The 19,186-nt window shown below is 50.8% G+C and overlaps 1 protein-coding gene across 1 annotated transcript in view; it reads right to left on the bottom strand.

The window, feature by feature from the left end:
* Nucleotides 1-18,860, bottom strand: part of COL18A1 (collagen type XVIII alpha 1 chain) — a 65,148-nt gene extending 46,288 nt beyond the window's left edge. Inside the window, exons 1-2 of the mRNA XM_085314565.1 lie at nucleotides 18,791-18,860; nucleotides 18,369-18,436 (exon numbers count right to left, since the gene is read on the bottom strand). Coding sequence (XP_085170691.1) covers nucleotides 18,369-18,436; nucleotides 18,791-18,801 — 79 coding nt within the window. The 5' untranslated portion in view covers nucleotides 18,802-18,860. The remainder of the gene's footprint in view (nucleotides 1-18,368; nucleotides 18,437-18,790) is intronic.
* Between the last annotated feature and the right edge of the window lie 326 nt (nucleotides 18,861-19,186).

Here is a 19,186-nt window from a genome sequence, read left to right as displayed (position 1 = left end):
TCCAGTGACCAAATTACACACTTCGGGCAGCAAAACTTCCCTCTTCCCCTGCAGAGCTTGCATAGCCCGCAGCACCTTGACAACCCAGCAGCTGCCTGGAACGGGACCGGCATCCAGGCTGATCGCTGCAGCAACAAAAGCAAGGATACAGCATGAAGCTCTGACATTCAAGTGCTATGCCCGCCGGTTCATTTTTCCCTGCCCCGTAGCTATGGATGCGTGCAAGCCGGTCAACTAAGAGACAGCTGGGCTGCTGCTTACTGTGACTGTTTTCTTCCCCCTGGCTCTGTGRAGTGGCCCATTTGCTCAGCCGGGACCAGACCAAGCTGGCACCATGCACGCAATGGGGGCCCCAACCTCCCCCCCCCCGGAGCGGGGCGGGGGGGGGAGGGACTTTCTGGGATATCAGCACCCAAACAGCAAAAGGAAAAAGCAAAGAATGGACAAAAGGGACCAGCTCGTGCATGCTGTCATCTCCGAAAAGGAGGTGAGAGAAGGAAAGCAGGATAAAGTCCGGAAGGGTCTGCAGGGAAAGCAAAGGAAGTACTTAAAAGACTAAAATGGGACAATGTTATCAGCACGCAGCTGCTCCTCAGAGACACGGGAGCTGGTTGCACAAGGGGAGTGAGGGCATCCKCACTGGCTAGCAGGCTGTGCTGCCCAGCACACAACGCTTCTGCTCTCCCAGGYTGATACTGGAAATATTTTGGAGGAAAGAAAATGGGAGAGGTTCTTAGGAGCATTTAGAAATGACTCAGCACCAAAACAGCCCGGAGATGAAGCTGCATGAGGTGCCCGCCATGGCCGATGGCTGAAATCGTGCCAAGGGCGAGGTGCTGCAAGGCGAGGAACGGCCTGAGCGCACTGCTGCTCCAGACACATCCCTCCTGCAGTGGCTGCAGGATCAGGCCCTTTCCTGATGCCACCCCAGAATCTCGTGCAGGAAGCCCACAAAGAAACATCCACCAGGGTCCACTGGGAAATCCCAAGCCCTCAGATCAATCAGCAAAATTCAGCCATATGCTCAGAGCTGCCTTAAAACAAATACTGTTGCCACAAAGGACCCCATCCATCAGCCTTGCAGGTGTCCCAAGCAGAAAAGTGTGGCATCTCACTCTGACCAAAAGCATGGCTTCCTGAGGGGCTGCAAATTGCTAGGAGAGACCAATAGGGCCAGCACAAGAGCTAACATGCTTCCCTACCACCGATATAGYTTTTTATTCCCAAAGAAAGGTGGGATTTGGCTCCAGGTGGGATTCAGCTCTGAGTGATAGGCACCTCAATGCAGGTGTTTCCACATGCTCTGGGTGGTTGCACCAACTCCCGCCCTCAACAAGTCTATAACTACAGTTATCAGAACCTGAAGAGCCACTTGGTTCACCCTGAAGGAGATGTCTATGTTTGGTGAGCCAGGTGGCCCTCCGAGCTTTGCTGATCATCTGATTCCACCTACACCATGCACACAGGGTGCTCAGACTCCTGGGTCTGCACACAGGGACTCCTGTGTGATTGGAAATACCCTGTGGTATCCAGCTGACCTCCACCTGCCACTCCACAAGGCCACAGATCTACTGCTCAGGCACCAAAACACAGGACCTCCTTCTCAAGGTGCTGTTTTTGCTGGCTGTGGCCGGTACTGAGTGCATCTCTGAACATGTTCCTCAAGGAGAAGCCTCCAGCCCTCACAGGCATGACGCTAAATCTCCTTGGGTCTATAAAGCAAAGTCAGGAAAACTCATAAGCACAGCAGGGTCATCAGAGATTAAACAGCAAAAATAGATTAACCAGCAAAATGGAGTCATTTTTCCTGATTCTCCATAACCTAATAAATGCAGAGCTGTTATCTTGAAACACTAGGGGCTGGTGTAATTTTTACTGGTATTAGTAGAACTGTGTTTCATCAAGATATGCCACATTAGCAACACCCCAATGCAAGAGGGATACAGGTTGTTAACAGCAGCCATTGCACACTAACTGTTAACATAGCCACACAACCGTATCAAACTGCCAGTGCAGTGGGAACATTATGATGCAGGGAATGTATTAAGAGGTTTGTTTCTACTGCATGGTTGTATTTGTCTTGGCACGGTGAGAGTCAGATTTACAGTGACATCGACTCCCCACAAAGTCCCAGCAGGGTCTTGTCTAAGCTGGCATGACTTAGCAGAGCAAGTAGACTTTGCTCCCRTCTTCACAGGCTGGCAAAGCATCTCCTCCCACGTGCTGGAGTGCTTCCCAGGCCGTGCAGGAGCTGTGTACTATCTGACCTAAACTTGGTTTTGATGGAGGCAGGCAKGTTTAGCAACCAACTCCTGCTGAGTGTGGGTAGAGGAAGGCTGGCCAAAACATTCAGGAGCCCGTTTTACCACCAATAACTTTTCGAGAGTCTCCCAAACTTCCCTGCCACCTGGAGCAGAGCAAACCCCCCACCATGAGAGAAGCCTGCAGTGCTCCAGGGCATCTAAGCAGGCACACATAGCATGGCGGTGCAAGCTCCTGGATACGTCTGCTCGAGATGGCCTCTGCAGAACYCTGCCTTGACCCTGCCCAGGCTTCCTGGGCTTCCTGGGATAAACTGAGGACAAGCATCAAACTCACCTGTGCAAAACAGCAGGCATTCGGTCAATGAACCATCACTGTGTGATGGAGCAAGACCCAGCAAACACCCTTCCTACACTGCAGCATTAATCCCTGTTGCTAGGACACCCACTAGGGAATAAATACAGTATTTATGGATTGGCCTCTAGACTGCCTTACCTTTCTTTTGGTTTTCTAGGTAGGTAGGACTGGGACAAAAATTGGGCCTCAGGCACTGATGGTGATATTCAGTAAAAGAAAGTTGTTTGTAGTCTGCAAAAGATCTGAGATGGGGGGGAGGGGACATTCCTGCTGCTAAAAAAGCCATATAAACTACCTGCTTCAGGAAAAGGATGTGCAAAAGAGAAATTCAGGCCTTGCAACCTACTGGCAAGCCCAGGGTTTGCCCAGCAACCCAGCCTGACAAAAGACTCTTTCATGAAAGGGGACAATGTCAACTCTACAATTAGCAGTGGAAAAGAAAGAGAGCTGAAAGAAGATTATTACCTCCAATGCTGCCTTTGAGGACTAGAGGTTGATGGGCCCCTCTCGAACATTTTCATTAACTCTTTAGGCTGAGTCCAAGGAAGAAAAGTGGGAAGCAACTGTGGCATTTCAGAGCTGGCTGCTAACATCTGCCCCAGCTCAGATCCTGAAGCCCTGGGGAAGTGTTCAGTGGAGGAGCCTCCTTTCTAAGTTCTGTGGGGCAGCAGCTTCCCATGGCCACATACGGGTACTCCAGAGAGGGCACAGGGGCCGGCACTGAGGCCACCAGAGAAAAAATCCCAACCTGACCGTGTCCTCTGGAAGGGCAGCTGTCCCCAAAAGGGGCTCACAAGGCTTCACGCTGTGGAAGAACAGCAAAGGAATCTYGGAGGTGGAGGGAGCTTTTAATCCCAGCTAGACAGAGAGGTCAGGAAAATCCCAGGAGACAAATCATCACTGCACACAGAGCATCTCAGCAGGTCTCCACTCTGGAAGAGCCCATTTAAATCCCATACAACAGAAGAAACCTATCCTGGCCTCTGTGGAGAAACCAGCTCAGAGACTTCCTTTCTCCACCCCCTTCCCCCCCCCCCCAAAAAAAAAAAAAAAAAAAAAAAAAAAAAAAAAAAAAAACCAAAAAAAAAAAAAAAAAAAAAAAAAAAAAAAAAAACTTTTAGGAGAGGATTAGGACATGCATTTCCATTCTGCACCAGCTCTCCACCAAAGCCTGACCTGCCAATGCTGGATATAAGGTGGTGTTTTGCAGTCTCACGGAACACAACAAGGAGACCTATATCCTTGAGCACTTTTGGGTTAGTTTGGCTGCAGCTGATGACTTTGTACCTGAGCTCCAATGCTGAACCAAATCCAGTAAGCAACAGTGAACCAGAAGGGACCAGAACCATCACTATATCCCCTCCATGTCGTATGTGGCCTGGGGAGGCCTGTGGAGTGCTACCATTCCCTCCATTGCACAAAAGCGTACTTCGTGCTGTAATGCCATTTTCTCATACCTTTCCCTGACAAATCACCCCTGCTGGTGAACTTCACCTGGCTAACCTGCAACACATGACCCTCTGCACAACTTACCCTCCACCAGCATACATCCCTTGCTTTCCCTGACAGCCCTCACCTCCTTCCAAGACAAGGCCTCATTCTRCAGCATCTACTCTCCTCCTAGTCTTCTGACCAGTGTTGCCAATACCTCGTTTTTGACACTCTCAAAGCGGGACACAGAAATTTTCCTGACAAATTGTCACAAAGAGATAAGCAAGAGTTTGCCTGACAAAAAGCTCATGCTCTTCCTATGATAATCTCCAGACAAACCTTGGGGACTCCCTACAAATTCAAGTGCCTACTGGGCATCAGAGAGAGAAGCACAGGGAGCAGAGTCTTCGCTTGGCTTGCTGACCAAAAGGCGGAAGCTTGCCTCTAGACAGTGACAAGGCTCACAGTGCCAGGTACAGCACAGCATGGCAGAAAAAAAAATAGGCAGAACTTTCTTCAAAAGAGGGAAGCATATTTCAGCCTGCAACTCCGTCTTGCAGGCTCATGCCTTCAGCACTAGCACRAAGTGACCAACAGAGCCACTGACACAGGCACAGAGCTTTTGGAAGCAGCTGGCAGCACCAAAGACTTTCCCCTGGGTGAGTGTGGAAAATGGGACTATTTGGTGAGCATGACTGTAGGATGAACAACTTCATTACTAAAGACATTGCTGGTAAGAGTGGTGCTCAGGATGCTGCAAGCCATGCTGCTGCTGCCTTCTCCTGCCTTGTTTAGCAAAATGAGGGACTCACCTGCGTTCACAGAGCCATTTAGGGCTGCAGACAGCCTACCCCATCCCATCAGTTATGATACAAAGGAGACATCACCAGATTCCCCCCTCCACTCCATTAGCCTTTGTTGCCTGCTGCAGTGTGACATCTCCATCCCCCCACCAAAAAGATGCAGTATCTTGGTATAAAACAACATTTTATCTAACAGCGTCCCGATTAACCAGTAGGAAAAGGTCAGAAAACTCCCTCCAAATGTTTCTATAGATGCTAGCACTATCCTCTGGTTACAGCTGCTCTGCTGGGGCTCACAATAGCACCTTTCAGTTTATCTCATGGCAGAGGTGACAAACTGATAAGCTTGTAACCAAAGCTGGGCTGCCCACAACCAATACCCCAGAGGCACAGATGGCTGCCGAACCCAGCAGCCGGTTGTGCATGAGATACTTCACTAGGAAAACAGCGGGGCTTTTCTCTTCTAAATACTTGGGGTGAAACCTAAAACCTCAGTATTTCCAGCAAAGCTTTCCCTTTTGCTGCTTGCCACGAGGAGATCTGAGGGGCCCCAAGGGTGAATAACCTGGCTGGGGGTGGTTCATCCCAATGGTGCCTGTCGTTCCCCAAGCCATGAGGCACAGCCAAAACAACCGGGGGTAAAGCACTGCTCAGAGGATTACTTGAAGTAAATCAACCAAGTGAAAATCTGGCCAGACTGCCATCCATTTAGGAGCTTTAGCAGGMAAGAGGCCAGTCTGAACACCATCACAGGACAGGCATGCATGGGGACAGCTCATCCTTATGCCAGGAGAGGCCCCATGACCTTTGCTTTTCAGATACACCACGGGTCTGGAGACACTCGCTGGCTTAGAAGTCAGCCAAGGTTTCCCCGTGTCTAAGATCTGCACTTGCAGGGACCGACTGTAGTATTGGGCTTGTCGCAGAGTGGAAACAGAAATTTAACAGCGAGCRTAATATGTAGCAGTACACAGAAAAGCAGCAGAAATAACAACTACATGCAGAAATACAAGTTTTCCCCTYCATTTCCCTTGAAGAAGGCCGCATCAAGCTCTGGATAACAGATCTGCAGCCATGSCAGATGCAGGCTGTGCGAAGAGCAGACAGCATGCCACGTGATCAAATGATGCAGATACCACTTCATTGCAGCCCAAAATGCCCAGTGAGCTCCCAAGCAAGCCAACCTCTGTCTCACCAGTGGGATAATCTATCTGCAGGCTGGGCACTGTCAGCTAGACCCAAAGCCACCTCAGGCTCCATAGGCTGGAGAGCTGCCTGGGGTGTCTAACTTGCTGCTCCAAATTCAGCCACAGACATCATCTTTTAGGTCAGCCTGGCTGCCACCTAAGCTGGGAATTAAATCTGCACTCTGAATTTKCCCGGGGGGGATAATACGATATCCCAAGTAGGAAGGTATCAAGTGGAGGAGGAAGGACTGAGAAACTATCATCAAGCCAGGCACAGAAAGCTTCACCCAAGCCTCTCCTGCATTCATCCTCGTTTGCTCTGTGACTTGGGATGCACTGGGGACATCTCTAATGATGTCCATGTCGCAGGGTCTGTGGCAAGTGCCCTCCTGCCTGGCTCACTTTCCTCTGGACGTAAAGGCACTCTCTCATCTTAACGCCTTCCGATCTGGCGCAGAGCAGGAATGCAATGCAATGCCGTGTGCAGTGCTAGGAGGCTTTGGGAACGGGAAACCCTGCTCCCGGCACAGCGGGCAGTAATCTCCTTACAAAATGCAGGGCCTCCGGGCTCCAAGAGAGCCTGTCCCCTCCCCGTTCTAGCCTCAGAGTTAGTAACACTGGCTTCGCACATGCTCAACAGTGGAGCACAAATGAATCTCATGAGCCACGTGAGTGGTTATTAAGTTTGGGGAAATCAGCAAGAGGGAAAGTCAGGGCATACCCATGCTGCAGCCTGGGGCTCTGCATAACCCATGAGTCCCTGGTCTCAGCAAGCTCAGCTCCCACCCAAGTGCCTTGCTTGACATCAGGATTTATCTTTCCAGGCAGAAGATGACCCCTTCCAAAGGAGGAAACAGAGACATCAACCTCACTCTACCTAATGGACCAGGGCTAGACTTCGTGTTTTATTGTTTTCATCTCAGGGTTGAGGAATGATTCTACATTTGCTGTTACACAACCTCTGTGCCTTAGGGGTCACTAACAGAGGAAAGGGGGGACACCAGCTACCGACACCACCTCCCTGGGGATAGGTAAGAGAGGGGGCTGTTGGAGGGAGTGGGGAGCTCCTGTCCTGGGACCCTCACACAGGAGGGAGCTGATGACCCCAAGCTGACAAGAAACCCTGGATTTAGAAAGATGCCTGGCAGCAGCTCCCTCTTGGAGACCAGGCTTGCAATGCGAATCAGTCCTGCAATGCCCTAATAAAACGCGCTGTGGCTGGAGCAACCACCAGTATGTTTCCTCTGCTGTCAAAGCCTGAATTACACCTCAGGGGCACTGGCTTATACTGGGGAGGGAGGGAAAGAAAAGGGGGCACATGATGTCTGAACTCTTTCTAAAAATCCTGTGGAGGCTGGGGCTCACCCTGCTCTGGGGCTAGGGCAAGGTCTTGCTTCTCAAGGAGGAGCTCTAAGGCACTTAGGAACAGCTGAGTAAGCAGTAACTCAATTTCTAGGACGAGAGCAAAAATCAGAGCTGTGCCAGAGGAGAGGGGCAAAAACCTGCAGGCAATGTCTGCTATTGCAGCTTTACTCTAGGTTCTGGAGCACCACTGCTTTATGCTGGAAGAGCACACCCTGCTTTGGAGATGTCTGAGGATCAACAGGAATGAGGGCTGGAAAAGAGACTAGACAATCCAGACAACTGCTCAAGAGAGGGGTAAGCTGTGTGGCTGTGCTGCTGGCTACGATTGACTGGCAATGMGTATCCTGAAAAGCAAGATCTGCCAAACCACCCAGAAAGACTTCTCGGATCAGGGCACTTCTTCCAAAAGCAGTGAGCCTCCACTGTCCTAGCTCTGAGGCTGAGCCTAGGGTCTCTTAGTCAGCACTCCCTCTGAGTCTGCATTTCCCCAAGATACTGACTCTGGCCCTTCTGGAGAACGTCTGGGGGCCAGAGGGGAAAGATGCTGAAAAGATGCATTCCCATCAGGAATGGCCCTGGGGAGCTGGCTTAGAATAAGACAAGTAGTTGTTTCACCTCGCCGAGATGCATAACGCACATGGGCAACCCACCTGAAAGCCCTGCTCCATCCCAACAGGAATGAACAAAMCTCAGAGCCTTATACTGTGACATCCAAGAGGAATGGAGACCAAGTTTGGGATGGAGATCAGAAGGCAGCCTTGGTTCTGCACACTCACTTCAAGCAGCACAAGTTGAAGCAGGAGAGATGGCATCCCTGCCTGCTGCAGGMGAAGGCAGTGGCAAGGTAAGGGTATCTGTCTCATGGACTCCATATTGGGCATGGGAATATGCCTGGACAGTGGGGATTTGGGGATCAGAGATGTCAGGAATCAAAGACWAAGCAAGTTTAGAGCAGGAGAGTAGAGGACCTCTGGGCTGCCTTGCTACCCTAACATCCTCTCCTCACCCTCCTGCCAGACCAAGTATATGCATAAATGAGTGCAGGTCGCCTCCTTCCTCCATCAGGGATGACCCTGGTAATCCCCACCCAGGCAGATGCAGCAGAAAGCAAGCGCGCAGTTCCCATGTTGGCAGGGAAGAAAAAAAAATCTTTTGGCACTCTTTGTATTTCCTGATCTCTCATTGCTACCTGTTTAATAATTAAAGACTATTGCCAGCCAGAACAAATACAGAGTCCCCTAATCCAAACTGTCAGCCATATCAGCCGTCTGGGACCAGCCAGCAGCAACAACTAGCTAAAACCTTGTGCATCAGACTGCGAATCAGACACAACCTGCTTCCTTGGGAGAAATACCTTCACACTTCGCTTCCCTGGCTGGGAACGTCACGTGGCTGTAAGGACAGCAGACAGGTCTCAAGCCAACGTCCACAGCACTATCGCAGTAACCAAGCACTGCGTGCTTATCGGGGGTTATCAAAAAGGTGAAGTTTATCCAAAAGTCAATAGGCGCCAACTCAATTAAGTTATAGACTAACTAGAAGAGCAGGAAAAAAAGAAAAAAAAACTTGTTTAACAACAGCATTTACTGGAGGGGAGACAGGTGGCTTACTTAAGAATTATAAAATCATAGATAGCTTTAAGGGCCGTTGGGCTGACACAGAAAATAATAACTCAAAGATTTATGTCAACAGCAATGCTGTGAAGAATGTCGGGATGATAACACAAGAATYGCAAGCTGTGGAGCATATTTCCAGGTGCCCTTGCTGCTGTTTGCATCCCAGCCTGTTCCTGTGTACAAGGAGCTGCCCATAAACTGCAGACAAGGGCAATGCTTTTGCTCAGGGAAGCAGTCACAGGAAAAGACRAATCTTCAAAGCCCTTGGCCTGAGAGGAAGAAATGAGCAGATCAAGCTTAGGAATAAAATAAAAATATAATGAAGCTCAGTAATGACTAATTTCCTTGTAAAAAGAGCTTAGACACAATGCCAAAAAAAGCAATTTAAAAATTCCACAAAAGCACCCTTTTTAACTTAAGACTACCAGACACAAGATGTTCCAGGCCAGATGTTGCTTACTGMGAAAGTGGTCGGCACTGGAGATGCTCCTGCCAAACGGCATTTCTGGTCAAAGCTGAGAGCACGGCTCATCCCAAGAGCATTGCTCGATAAACAACGCTGTAACCTGCAGGGCTSTAGCCCCAGCTGCCAAGCTCAGTTCCTACCTGCCGCTTGGGAAAAAGAAAAAAAAAAATGGATCCCTGCTGCTCCCAACTCCTTCCTCAGCCCAGATCAACTGCTGGTAGGATGAGCAAAAGCCTTCACACCTCCAGCCCTCAGGAATGGTCCTCTAACACCAAACAGGTTTACTAATTGCATATATGCCTAAAATCCTTTGTTCATTATGTTTATTCCTTTGCAGTCTCTCGTGTGCCCAGGAGAGAATGGAAACCAAACTGAGAAACAGAACATATGCTGATATCTAAATACACCCGAAGAGTAACGAGTGCAGATGCAAACTCAGGCAAACACATGGGGCACCAGGAAGGGAAATCCACTCATTTTGCCACTAACCTCCCATCCCACTCCAAAGGCAACTTTGCTCTCAGCAAACAGGAAAAAAAATAATAATAATAAAAAAGAGAGAATGCAATCTTGCATCCTGTATCTAAACACAACAAGTTTTCAGTTTAACAGTTTAACAAAGGCTTTTTGCTCTTTATTAGGATTTAATAACAGAGCTGAGCTTTTGTGTGTGTGTCGGGGTTGGGGTTGGGGGGGGACAGACTTACCAGAGTCCAAACAATTTAATCCTCAGTCCAAATCTGTGTGAGTATCATATCAAGTGTGTTAGCCACAGGAATTTCCCAGAAATCTTTAGTAAGTCATCTTAGAGTCTTAGAGTCATCAATCTATGTGCTCTTAAGGTTTCTCTACCATAGTGTCCTTGCAGCTGTGCTCTTCGGCTGCTTCCAGAAAACACTATACATTTTTGCCTTCTGCTCTCCTAAGCCTATTCCACCTTTCCCAATGCTTTGCACTCTCTGCTTTCACATTTCTCCTAATGGCTTTGAATCCACATTAATGCAACCTCGGAAGTCCTTATTAGCTGTATAAATGTCCAAACCATTTTTTAAATCTTGTTCAGCTCCATGTTTCAATTACATCTTTGTACGTTAATCAAGTACTATACTAAAAGCCAAAAACACACATGCACTGTGCTACTACACACATTCCTCTACCCACAGAGTCAGGAGCTGGGACTTTATCCCACTCCTTGATATTCAGGGGATTTGGATCTAKCCAACACCTTTGCGGAGGCTGATATTTTCCATGCCATCATCCAACTTCCTGCAACTCCTCTGAGCACCAGCTCTCCGTAAGACCTGGCCCACCTTCCCAGAGGGTGGCTGCATCCCTGCTGTTGCTGGCTGCCGTGGATTGAAGAATCCCAGGAAAAGCCACGAGGCGCACACACACACTTGGGTACCCAAAGGAAGACTAAATCAGCTTGGTGAATCTGTGGGTGATGAACACAAACCAGTGAGAGGTCCCCACACTCCCCCAATCCAGAGAGAAGAGATCAAGCTACAAGGTTGTAGCTACAAGGTTGAAACAGAGCCCAGCAAAAGCTCCCCGTTCCTCACAGAAGATGCTGTCTCTGAACAACCTCCTAAGCTGTATGCACAGTCAGAGATGCACAGAAAGCTGTTGGAAACTGCTCCTCTCCAGTACATTCTCAAATGTYGTCAGATATGCTAGAAGATCATTAAAATACTTTATTAATCCCATACCTCTGAGCTGCTGATATACATCCGATATTTAATCCCTGATGTCTCCTTTAAAGCTTTGAACTCTCTACTGAAATGCCAGAATTAATTCTTTTTTTGGTAAACTACTAAACTTCTGGAAGAGACAGAGTATGCTTGCTGGGACTGTTGTTTCAGAGCTTAGACTATCATCTGTAGCAATTGCCATAAACTAGATCAGTGCAGGAGAGATATGTACTGCGTACAAAGGAATGCAGCAGCTGGGGGAAACAAAGCAGGAGAAACAAGGCGTAGGCAAGCCTTTGCTAGCAAYGCTTCACAGCAGCCCCTGACAGCCCCACACCTAATGGCCAAGTAGCCTCCTAGGCTCCCTCCCTCGTTTGTCTCAGGTTCAATAGTAGGTGATGGATAAAACCTACCCTGTAAGTCCCCACTAATGCTTCTCCATGCAGCTGATAAGCCYTTGTCTCATGCATGCAAGGCATGGCAAGCTCTTGGATCTCCAAGCTCCCTTCTGCTACTCTGCATCAGGCCATGTCAAACCCTCAAAGAATTCTCTGCATGATTCAGATCATTGTCCTCTACCACCTCCATCTACCACCACTGGGACTTTCTTTGTGCGCATGCRCCCCCAAAAAAAATCCAAAGCAGAAGTGGCAACTGCTTTAACTTCTCTCAACTCTCTTCCACTGAGAGATGTTGCCTCATGYAAAGTAGCCTCAAACTTGGGGCATTTTTCAAGGTGAGACGCAGGGAAAACATTCTAAATCTTGCAGTTAGAACACAGCAAGGTCACCCGTGGCTGCTTGCAGGRTGTCAGGGGTACACAAGGAGATTCTTCTTCCTCTGCTTTCCAGACTTGGAACAACTACTCCTCATTGAGCCCAATTCCTCTGTACATCTCTTCTAAACACAAAGAGTGGCTCCAGCCCCACTCCAAGGACCATATCGGAATAGGGCTCCTCTCAGACCTCCCTGAGACGAAGAATCTCTCAGATACTAGAGAGCTGGTAGAAAGAGAACCAACAGGAGCAGACGCCTGCTTACTGCAGCCACTGGTGGGTGGAGGGCTTGTAGGTGGTACGACCAAGGACAAGATTCCCCCTGAGCCATGGGAAGAAACATGAGAACTTTAGCACTGGAAAGACGCACCGTAGAGAGTCACACGTTAGCAGAGACCATTTGTCTCCCCAAACAGCTGGGTAGGGAGAACCTTTCACTATCCTCTATTCAATGCTCTGGAAGGAGATGATTTCCAGTGGAGGGAAACGTAAAGCAAGACATCAAATCAGAGCAAGATCCAGCAAGTGGAATGGAGAAGTTGGTAAATTAGCAGAACTGCATGTATGCAAGGATGAAATGTCTTGGGTTCCCATAAAAGAACTTWCACCTGCCTCTGTGCCAGCCCTAGACTTGCTCAAAAAGCTGTGCCAACAAGACACAGTCTCACCAGAGGACACATCAGCCAGTGAATTCAGCATCCCAGGACATGACGGGGATGAGAATAGCTCTTCTAAGGTGTTCCTCACCATCTTAAACAGCAAAAWCTAAGGCCAGACCTCAGCTCCACCATGTTTTCCCAGGCACCCCACAGGTGTTCGTGGGAGGCTGGTCTGCAACCTGTGGCAGCCCTGTTGCCTTTGCACTAGGGTCCTCTGCATCCTCTTAGGGCTCAGAGCTAATGGGCATATGCACTTGCAGATCAGCCCTCACCCTCTGGGCTTGCTCCCTGCTCCATACTAACCACATACACTCTTGCCTCCTTAAAAAGATRTGGTGATGTCCTCCTATAAGGGAAAAGACTATTTTTACTTTCTAGAAGCACAATTCTTTGTTTTTAACCTTGCAATGATGCTTGAGACAGATATATTAACAAGCAATGCCACAACAGTCTGCTATTCAAAGCAGAGTCCCCACTTCTCCCAGGATTTAATACCGCATGCACAGTATCTTCTAGTAGCCACAGGAAAAGTCAGCCTTGTTCTCTGTTTACCTGTGGAGATGCACCAGCAGGGAGTTCCCAGGTGCTCACAGCTACATGAGGCACAAGAGAAACTGGGGCAGAGCTCACCTTGCCCACAGAGAAACCTGAAATCCAGTCTGAGCTTGGGACAAAAGATACTTTGGAAAGACTGAGCCCAGATATGAGGCTGCAAAATCACAGAGATGACTGGGATCAGGGCTTGAGATGTTCACTTGCCTCCAGGGAAGCAAAAGGAAAACTCCTGCCTGGGTAAGAAACTGCTCTGCAGGACCAAGCAGCATCATTTCCTTTTTTCCCTTTTCTTTTTTTTCCCCCTTTTAAACAAGTTTCCAGCCCCGAAGCGTCCTATGACTGGTGCCATGCCCCAGCTTGCAAGCAGACTCCTCTTGTACACTCAGCCTAGGCACAATCTATGCTCAGGGCTGCTCTCTGCAACCTAGCATGCTGCAGTGCAAAGAGAGGAGTGTGAAATCAAAGTATGACAGCAGGGGAAAGAGCCTCTCCTACTGCTTCATTACCCACTAGATCTTTGTCCTCAGGCTAACAAGGACCAAGAGCCACCCCTTGCCCCTCAAACTGGCCAGCAGAGCAGAGCCCAACATTTAGGTACCCACTGACTGCAAGCTCCTGCAAAATGTTGCTGCTGTTTCTGCCTCTCTTCCTTTGCCTTGTATTTCTGCATGCTCACAACACCCTTAGATGTCCACTGAGAAGATGCAAGGGACTGCAGCAATTCTGGCATTATGTGGATGCAACAGCTCAGGGCCCRACCACTGGCACTGTCCCTCATCCCCAGGGACAGAGCAAATAGGCTGTGCTGTCCCTGTCCAAACCCAYCCTGCCAAAAGGCCCTTGTGCAGTCGCCGCTCTGCCTAATTCCAGCCATCCAAAGAAAAGCAAGAGGCAGCTATTCTTAGCCTCTGCGTCCCAGCRGGGAAGTGACAGCCTGCTCAGAGCTTCAGTTCTGCTCCCTCCTCCACAGGACGAGCAGAAGGAAGCTTTATTTGCAGGCCAGCAACCACAATGGACTAGAGCCCACGCACAGGAGCAACGGGGCATCCAGCTTTGCTGGAGAGAGATGTCCACGGGTTTGGCCCCTTCCAGCTTCCTGCAGCCTACGCCTCACATGCAGGCAGGAGCAGCTCTCCCTGCCCATCCATTCCTGAGGCAGCCTGGTGTCCAAAATAAGGCTTTGCAAACAGAAATTTTGCCAGCTGATAAGAAGATGAAGTGCTCACAAAGTTGSCCAAGCACAGCATCTCCAGTTGTTTCACTCCATCCCAAAGGCCACAGCAGTCCAACAACACTTTCAAAGCTGAGAGATGCCCAAAGGRGCCAGGTGGTGCATATGCTTAGCACTCTTAGAGGCAGGTCAAACTCCACAGCCCTTCATATCAGCTCCAAAACAGGAAGCAGCCCCCTCCTTGCTTCCTGTAACACAAAAAGCACTTCACTTCCAATGCCAGTCTGAGAAGTTCTCCCCAAGCTAAATCATCATCTGCTAGTGCTGCGCATGGTATGTCCCCTACAGCGCTTCTCCTAAGTGGTAGAAAAACTTCTTAAAATAATGTTCGTGAAAGCTCAGATCCACCTGTCAAAAATCCCTGAGCACCGATGCCAGAGCAGTTATGTCACACTTCATAAATCTCTCTGCATGACACCTCTTTGATCTTTGACAGCACGTGTTTGCTAAGAATCCAAACCATTAAAACCGACAAGCCACCGAGGATGGAAATAAAATCAAGCACAAGCCTTTACACTCATAGAAAAAAGCTCAAACAACTGCTATATATAACTATGGGAGCAGGCAGCTCCACTTTCCAGGTGTGACTGCCCTGTCACAGCTAGGCCCTCTAATCATCGTTAGCTGAGACTTCAGGGTACCAACCCTCCCAAACCTAGGAAGAACACTGAAAAGCCCAATGCAATGGAAACTTAATGACATCAGGTCTCCTTACAGACTCAGAGATGTGGGCTATCCCCAGCACCAATCAGGGTGGCCCCAGTTATGTCCGGAAATCCCAGGGGTGGAGATCCCTCATCTCTGGGGACCTGCCCCAGGGCTGCCTTCCTCTTGGGAAAGGAGATTTCCCCAATGCCTGACCCAAGCCTCCTTGTCCCAACCAAGGCCACTGCCTTGTGCGTGCACACAGCCATTCACCCACAGCCCTCCCACACATGCAGCAATCCCCACGTGCTCTCAGGACTGTACCTAACTCACCTTCTCTGCAGATGCCTCCCCCTTCACACATACCCCCAATCACCTGCTGGGTTACGTGCTCTAGGATCCTGGAGATCTGGTGACAAAAGCCAAGACAAGCTCCAGACAGCTAAATGCCCAAATTTGCAAGGAAGGCAGATAAACRGAAAGGTTATCTCCACGCCAGGATAGCCTTCAGAACAAATATTCCCAGGGAGCCCATCACAAAGGACGCCTGGTAGAACAGGCCCTGCAGTCCTTGGACACTGAACCGAGAAAAAAACTCTTTCAAATTCTTTAAAACCTGATTCGCAGCCTGCCTTTGGGACATGGCCAAGTCATCTGGGTGAAACGGGCACTTCCCTGCTTGTGGTTGAAACGGAGAGAGGAGAAGCTGGAGGCAGCAGTTCATGACCTGCTTTCCCTTGGCACAAGACGCTACAGGAGCAATATCCAAGAGCAATCAGTACGGACTTACAGGGGTTTTCATGGAGCAAACCCTACCTTCTCCCACAAGACATCATTATCTGCTCCAGGCCAGAGACAGCCCAATCTCTTGTAATATGCAGTGTCCACGAGAACCGCAGCAGAAAATCTCTCACTCAATGCAGCCCTTTAAAAGAGGAAACTAGCTCATGCATTTGCATCCCTGCTAGCAGGTGTCACCAAGCAAAATGCGCTCCCTAAACGCCTAATCCCCCCATTTCCCATGCTGAGGCTCAGCGATGCAACAGGAGGCAGACCCCAAATGCCCACATGGGCTCTTYGAATGGTGCGGGATGCACCTTTAGCTCACAAATCATCCTGGCAAACCCTGTATTGCCCAGGAGCACAGGCGCCGGATGGAGGGGGCGTGGGTGACTAGCCTCTTCAGCTCTGAATAACCACTATAAAACAGTTCCCGGCCCTCAGACTTGGTCTGCTGTTCTGGATAGTCTCCAGGAAATTAAAATAGCTGATTCAGGATTTCACATTGGAATAATTTACTCTCTCTGGAGACCTCTAAGAGGGACTTTGTTTTCGTAGTCCTTCAGGAGTCTTCACCACAGGCACCCATGCAACAGAAAGTAGCGTCATAAATCCAGCTCAGGCCATTTCTATTACTTCTCCATTTATTCCCAAACATGCTCTGGGAATTCTGGGCATCCCTGCTAACCTGTGAATGCCCAGGCCAGATTCATACGAAATCAGGCCAGTGTACGCTACCACCCCTGACTTCCCTGCTGTGTTCTGGGCTCTCGTGCAGAGAGGCAGAGGCGGATCAGGGGCCATGTGCTCTTTCCTGCTGTCATGTGCTCCAGGCTACAATCCCACTGCTGGAACGTGACCCCAGTAAGGCAGAGCGTGACATAGCCAAAAGCAGTACCAGGCTCTGCATGGCTGTATCTGAGCTATTCCTAGATGGTATAAAGACTTGCTCCTGTAAATAATCCACCAATTTCACAGCCCAGTGCGTGCCTGTGACTTCCAGTTCATTTATAGTAGGGCAGCTACTTGCCAACATGCATCATGCATAACCTGGGACAGAGATGAAAGACAGGGGCATGAGCAACACCTCCTAGCTTGCTTTAGAGGCTGCAGTACATAACACAAACAGAAGCTAACTGGAACATCTCCCTGAAGAAAAGGCACCTTTGCCACTTTTTGGATCACTGGTGGGCTGGGGCAACTACAAAAGCTCAGCACCTTTCGCAAGCAGAGTGCAGGTGAGCCCAATCACTCTGAACACACTTCCACCGGGGTGCATTTTACCATTGACTATGACCATCAGGTGCCAAGATTATTGCTAACGAACCAAGAGATGCCCCAGCTCACTACACGCTCTCCCACTTGACCCAGCAGAGCGAGCCCAGCCCCAAGACAAGGCCCCACTGGGAGGCAAAAGGGCACAGCAGCCCTGGGGCTGGATGCTCTCATGTCCTCCACTGTTCAAATATCACCCTAGTCCAGCTCATGCATCTACATCATACAAGGGAGATTCTCCGGAAGCTCTCGGGCCACAAGCAGATCCAGGGTTTGCTTTGTCAGCCACAGCTCTCTCAGCCTGCCTTGCATTTGGTACATATCCACAGATGCTGGCTGTGGCTGGAAAGGGTGGAGGGCTTTAAACCAGGCTGGCAGCTGGGAGGAAGTTTCCCCAGGAGGACAGGTAAAGTTCGCCTCACAGACAGGCTGCTCATGCACTCAGGCAGTGGGAGAATGGCCCACGTCCCCCCACAGCAAAAGCAAGACTGGAAAGCTGAGTCGGTGCTGAATTCTGCCATCCATCTCGAGGGTATAAGTGGCTTGAGAGCTGGAACAATCATTCTCCAAGCTCTAAAGACAGGGGAAAGCCCATAAGCGGCATGGGAAGTGTTGCATCCCTGGGGCGCRTGCCTGAGGCTTTCTACAGCATGCAGTGCTTCCAAGGACACTCAGCCACAGACAGGACTTCAGTAGACAGGGCAGAAACCACTAACAGAGCACAACCGCTTCAAGGCAACGTCCCCCAGTCTTTCACATGWTCTGCATGGGTCTGACCAGCCCCAGGGCTGGCTCTCATTACAGCAGGTCCCCAAAGCATGCTTCCCTCAGGGGCACCAATTCAGGGTCCTCTCTCAAGCACTTCCTGGCATAGCACTTCTCCAGGATCCTTCCCTGGCATCCCATCGATAGGACAGGATACACAAGAGCCCAGTCCTGCTAACCTCTGGGTCYGTAACAGAGGTAGCTATTTCTCCACAGTGGGGAGCAGGGGGGAAACCACTATCCCTCTTTACCCTTCACTTTGGAAAGTGCTACACGCAGACTGGAGGCACACTGGCACATTTCACCTGGGTGGGAGTGGAACCCATGCCTAGCTGGCCGCAGGGCAGATTTTGCAGTCACTTCTCCTGGGAAGCAGCACACCTCTCAGGCCAGCATGAGAAGGAGGGAGGAGGAACAAAACTGGTGCCCCCTGCCTCCAAGCACAGCAGGAGGGACCTCTCCACGCCACAGCACCCCACAGCCACTGTGTCCCACTCACATTACCTGGCTCCTGGAAAGCGGCGGGGACCAGCAGGACAAAGAGCCCGAGCAGCAGCCGCCGCAGGGGACACCTGCAAGAGAAGCAGAGACCAAGCGGTTACGCCTCCCCGCAGCTCCGGCACCTCCCAGCACCCTCGGTGCATCCCGAAGCGCCCTGCAACCCCCCCACCCCAGCCCCCCAACCGGGGTGCGTCCCAATTCCGGCAGCTCCGCTGCGAGCCCGGCCCCACGCGTCCTAGTCCCGGCGCCTACGGGCCGACGAGACTGAGGCACAGCCCAGCAGCCCCTGAGTGCTCCCGGAGCTCCGCTTGCCCTTCGCCCCGGTGCTGCGGCCCCGGTGCTCCCCAGCCCTCCTCCACGCTGCTCCAGTCTCGGAGCTCGCCGTCCCGGTCCCTCCCGCGCCGCGCCGCCACCCCGCCGCTCACCGCGGGCGCATGGTGCCCGTCGGGTGCCGGGTGCGCGGCTCGGCTCGGCGCGGCGCGGCGCGGCGCGGCTCGACGGGGCGGGGCGGGGAGGCGGTGGCCCGCCCCGGGCAGGCGGGGGCGCGGCGGCGGCGGGCGGTGCAGCTCATCCTGCGCTGCCGGGGTTGCTGCCCGCCTGGTCTTGAAGGAGCGAGTGAATCAGGGAGAACTCACCCTTCTACCTCCTCTCCCTGTAAGCAAGCCCTGGAGGCACCGGCTGGCCTGGTTTTTCCCGGCAGGGAAGGGTGCTTGCGTGGGGAGCAAACCCAAACCCTCTCCACCCCGCTGCATGCCTGGGGTCTGTGGAACCCCCCTGAGCCTTTCCCTGCCACCTTGGTTCYACCTGGCTGGCTGTGCACC

Source organism: Rhea americana, unplaced genomic scaffold, assembly GCF_003343005.1.
Source record: "Rhea americana isolate MKP2758 unplaced genomic scaffold, rheAme1 scaffold_408, whole genome shotgun sequence".
NCBI lineage: Eukaryota > Metazoa > Chordata > Aves > Rheiformes > Rheidae > Rhea > Rhea americana.
The sequence above is the reverse complement of the archived record's forward strand: the minus strand, read 5'-3'. Positions and strand labels throughout refer to the sequence as shown.